This window comes from Gossypium raimondii, chromosome 3 (assembly GCF_025698545.1).
Source record: "Gossypium raimondii isolate GPD5lz chromosome 3, ASM2569854v1, whole genome shotgun sequence".
Classification (NCBI taxonomy): Eukaryota; Viridiplantae; Streptophyta; class Magnoliopsida; order Malvales; family Malvaceae; genus Gossypium; species Gossypium raimondii.
In genome coordinates this window covers 50,807,560-50,812,513 of record NC_068567.1, presented here as the reverse complement: position 1 = coordinate 50,812,513, position 4,954 = coordinate 50,807,560, and the positions used below count along the sequence as shown (strand labels likewise).

Here is a 4,954-nt window from a genome sequence, read left to right as displayed (position 1 = left end):
AACCCCATATGCATTCTCCCAAACTTAAAGTTTGCATGTCCCCAATGCACTAACATTAAAATGTAATGACAATAACAATGCAACGAAAATGTGCACTAACAAAATGAAAATTACAGCTGCATGCAATGCATGAATACTACAACTAAAACTTAAAATAATCTAACTCAGTTTTCCTCAACCATCAATGTGGCTGCACAATGTTTTTTCTTCCTCCTATTTTTCTTCTCCTTCTTGCGCTTATTGTCTTTGGAGTGCTTTCTCTTATTTTCTTTGGGCTTTGCACGATCCTTGAATCACTCCTCAGTTTTAGCGTTGCCCTGGAAACATCGTTACTTCTTGTATAGGAGGGGTCACCTTGAGTGGTTCGGTATAGACCACTATCGCTAATGAGTTGACAATAAAGCCCAAGTACGTCGATAATGGTACCTCATTATTCTACACACAAAAAAGTAAAACAAACTTGAGCAAAAACAAAAACAAAATAAAATTACATAATAATAAATTCCATAAAATTAAAAAAAATTTGACCAATTTAATGGTCTCTGCTTGCTTTTGATCAATATTCCCAAAATAATGTTTCAATCGCTGGCCATTTACTTTGAACCGGTGTCCATCATGTAAATATCTTATTGTAACCACACCATGAAGAAATACTACGACAACTTCGAAAGGTTCAGACCAACGAGAGCGTAATTTACCCAGGTGCAGTTTCAGTCTAGAACTGAATAATAAAACTTGTTGACCCACGATAAATTGTCGCTGCAAAATAATTCTGTCATGACATCATTTGTCTTTTCCTTGTAAATTGCAGCATTTTCATAGGTATTTCTCCTAATCTCCTTTAGTTTAGTGATTCCCAACAACTTTTTCTTTCCAGCAGCTTCATAGTTCATGTTCACTTGCTTAATTACGCATATTGCTTTGTGTTCTAGTTCAACTGGCAAGTGACATGCTTTTTCAAAAACCAACTGATACGACGATATCCCTAATAGAGTTTTGTATGCTTCTCACAATGCCCATAAAGCATTATCCAGTTTGGAAGACCAATCTTTCCTCAAAGGGTTCACAACCTTCTCAAGAATGTTTTTAATTTGTTGATTCGATACTTCAGCTTGTCCATTAGTTTGTGGATGATAAGTAGTAACCTTTCTATGATTAACTCCATATCTCTTCAGTGTGGCTGCCACTTGGCTGCAATGAAAGTGTGTACCTTGATAATTAATCAATGCCTTTGGTGTGCCAAAACGGGTGAGTATATGCTTGTGAAAAAAATTAAGCACTGTCTTTGCATCACCCTTTGGAACTGCAACAGCTTTAGCCTACTTCGAGACGTAGTCAACAGCTACTAATATATAAAGATGTCCAAATGAACTTGGAAATGGTCCCATAAAATTCATACCCCAAACATCGAACAATTCAACCTCCATAATTGGCTACTACAACATTTCATTGCGTCGGGATATAAAACCAGTTGACTGACACCTATCGCATTGATTCATAAATTTGTGGGTGTTTTTGAATAATGAAGGCCAGTAAAATCCTGATTGGAGAACCTTAGCAGCAATTCGCATGCCACCGAAATAACCTCCAAAAGGAGCATTACTTAAGGATTGAAAGCATCTCTTCTTCTGGAACATAACACCGAATAATGTTGTCATTGCATACTTTGAATAAATACGACTCGTTCCAATAATACTTCACTACTTCACAAAGAAATCTTTCTTTTTATGGCCTGTGACACCCAATGGGAGTTTTCCACACACTGGATAATTAACTAAATTCACATACCAATGGGTTGCATATACAACAAATAACTTCTCATCTGGGAATGCGTCGACAATTTGAAATATGTTTCCATCTTCGCTGCCAACTTCCAATCGAGACAAATGGTCTGCAACTTGATTCTATGAACCCTTGTAGTCTTTTATCTTGATGTCAAATTCTTGCAATAGTAGGATCCATCGTATCAGTCTTGGTTTTGCATCCTTCTTCGCAAAAAAGATATCTCAACGCTGAGTGATCAGTAGATACAATAACCTTTGCTCCGACAAGATAAGAACGGAACTTATCGAAAACAAATACTATAGCCAAAATTTTTTTCTCTATAGTGATATAATTGATTTGAGCCTCTGTAAGAGTTTTGCTAGCATAATAGATGGAGTGAAATATTTTTCCTTTGCGTTGTCCTAAAACAACACCAACAGCAAATTCTCTTACATCACACATAACTTCAAAAGGTTGAGACCAATCTGGTGCAACGATAATGGGTGCATTTACTAGCTGCGTCTTTAATTGAATGAATGCATCCAGACATGTATCGTCAAAGAGGAATTTTATATTTTGTTCCAGTAATGAGCATAAAGGCTTTGCAATTTTTGAGAAATCCCTAATAAATCTTCGGTAAAACCTCGCATGCCCAAGAAAACTACGAATACCTTTAACATTTTTCGGTGGAGGTAATTTCTCAATGATTTCCACTTTAGCTTTTTCTATTTTAATGCCTTGACTAGAGATGCTGTGGCCTAACACGATGCCTTCAGTTGTTATGAAATGATATTTTTTCCTAATTTAGAACAAGATGTGTGTCTTCACATTGCTGCAATACTTTATCCAAATTATCAACGCAATAATCAAAATCATTCCCATAGATTGAGAAATCATCCATAAAAACCTCTAAAGTATCTTCAATTATATTTGAGAATATTGCCATCATGCACCTTTGAAATGTGGTTAGTGTGTTGCAAAGACCAAAAGGCATACGGTGAAAAACAAAAGTACCAAAGGGACAGGTGAAAGTTATTTTCTCTTGATCCTCTGGTGCAATAGCAATTTGATTGTACCCAGAATAGCTGTCTAAGAAGCAGTAATAGGCTCTTCTAGTAAGCCTATCCAACATTTGGTCAATGAAAGAAAGTAAGAAGTGGTCATTCCTTGTGGCAGCATTAAGTTTGCGATAATCCATACAGACTCGCCATCCCGTAGGAATACGCGTAGGAATTAATTCGTCTTTTTTGTTGCTAACCATAGTTGTGCCACTCTTTTTAGGAACACATTGCACTGGACTTACTCAAGTGCTATCAGAAATAGGGTAAATAATTTCAGCATCAAGCCATTTTATAATTTTTTTAACAACTTCCTTCATCTTCTCGTTTAATCTTCTTTGTTGCTCAATCGATTGCTTACCTTCATCTTCCAACTTGATCTTGTGCATGCAAAAAGATGGACTAATGCCTCGAATATCGGTAATACTCTAAGCAATAGCTCATTTATGTTGCTTAAGAATATGGACCAATTTCTGTTCTTGAGTTACATCCAGTGTTACAAAGATAATAACTGGAAAAGTATTGTTATCACCAAGAAAGACGTATTTAAGATGAGTAGGTAGTGGTTTCAATTTCAGAGTAGGAGCTTCGTCGATAGATGGCTTGAAAATTGGAGTTGTTTTGCTGGCTAAGTCTAAGGATTCAATCTGCCATCCATGCTTGAGTTCAATATTATTAGCTTCAACCATGCTATCAAAATTATCTAAGAATTCATCATTAGATGTCACTGCAAACTCTTCAGAAAGTAATGTGCTTTGGTCATTGAATTCTTCCTCAATTAGATCATCTAGCACATCGACAGTATGACGTTATTTTTTATCCTTGCATTGAATAGATTCAAAAACACTAAAGGTAATGTGCTTATCATTAAGTCGCATGGCTAGTTCAGCTTTTTAAACATCAATAAGAGTTCGTCTGATGGCTAAAAATGGTCGTCCCAAGATTATGGGAACCTCCTTGTCTGTCTCGCTGTCAAGTTTGATAAAATCAGTCGGAAAAATAAATTTATCCACATGAACTAAGATATCTTTGATTTGCCTTTCAAGTTGAGCCAAGGATCGATCTGCTAGTTGCAATGTCATTAGGGAAAGTGGATAGTGGCATTAGGTTGATACTAGCTCCCAAGTCACATAAAGTCTTTCCCAAATAATGGTTTTCAATTGAACATGGGATAGTAAAGCTCCCAGGATCTTTCATTTTGGGGGGCAACTTATTTGTCAAAACAACACTACAACCCTTTGTGAGTAAAATAGTTTCTATATCACTGAGTTTCTTCTTCTTGGACAAGAGCTCCTTCATAAATTTCTCATAATTCAAGATTTTTACAAGAGCGTCTACTAAAATAATATTGACCTGAAGTTGCTTTAGTTTGTTCAGGAACTGTTGGTACTGTTTATCCTGCTCATTCTCCCTGAATCTTTGTGGAAAAGGTAAAGGTGGAGGTACATCTGATTGCGCCGACACCTTTGATTGCATCAACAGTTTCGAGGGTTAGAAATTAGGCATATGAGTGACAATTTGTGTAACTTCTTTAACTTGTACTTCGACAAGCTCTTCAAATTCAACCTTCTCACTAGGGATCACTTCACTAGTATCTTGAGGTGCTACAGTAGAGTCTGTAGTGGGCTCGCCAGTTTGTTTACCACTCCTAAGAGTGATAGCCTTGCAGTGTTCTTTCCCCATCGGACTAGGATTTTTCGCGTCACTAGGTAGTGTGCCCGGTGGTCGAGTATTCAGTTTCAAAGTAAGTTGTAACAGCGAGATTTTAGCTAAATCAGAATAGTGGTTTTGGAACCACAAATTTGAGGTTATAAAATTTATTTTATTATTATTTTAGTATTTACAGCATGATATTAGACTTGTGTGAAATTTTCGTAAAGAAAATTTATCGTTTAAGTGTTTAATTTGGTAAAAAGGACTAAATCGCGTAAAGCGTAAAAGTTGAGTTCTAATAGCTAAAGGTATTAAATAGCTATAGGGATTTAAAGTGGAAGTCCCTATATGGTAATTAGACCATTAGTGTTGATAGTGGAATGTGATGGCTTGGCATTTGTGTAAATTTTAAATGTTTTAAAGGTTATAAAAGTAAATTAATTAATAATGATAAATTAAGTAAAATAAAGTAAATGTAT

At 35.9% G+C, this 4,954-nt stretch overlaps 1 protein-coding gene across 1 annotated transcript; it reads right to left on the bottom strand.

Moving 5' to 3' along the window:
• Window positions 1-3,863: 3,863 nt before the first annotated feature.
• Window positions 3,864-4,505, bottom strand: LOC105795943 (uncharacterized). Its single transcript, XM_012625593.1, has 2 exons — window positions 4,365-4,505; window positions 3,864-4,286 (listed from the first exon to the last, which is right to left on the bottom strand). Exons 1-2 carry the CDS (start codon window positions 4,503-4,505, stop codon window positions 3,864-3,866), a joined length of 564 nt encoding a protein of 187 aa, XP_012481047.1.
• Window positions 4,506-4,954: the final 449 nt, after the last annotated feature.

Coding starts and splice junctions, on each gene's coding strand:
- LOC105795943 (XM_012625593.1), bottom strand. CDS start 4,505: ATGGGGAAAGAACACTGCAAGGCTATCACTCTTAGGAGTGGTAAACAA. Junction 4,287..4,364: donor AATTTGAAGAGCTTGTCGAA/GTACAAGTTAAA, acceptor ATGCAATCAAAG/GTGTCGGCGCAATCAGATGT.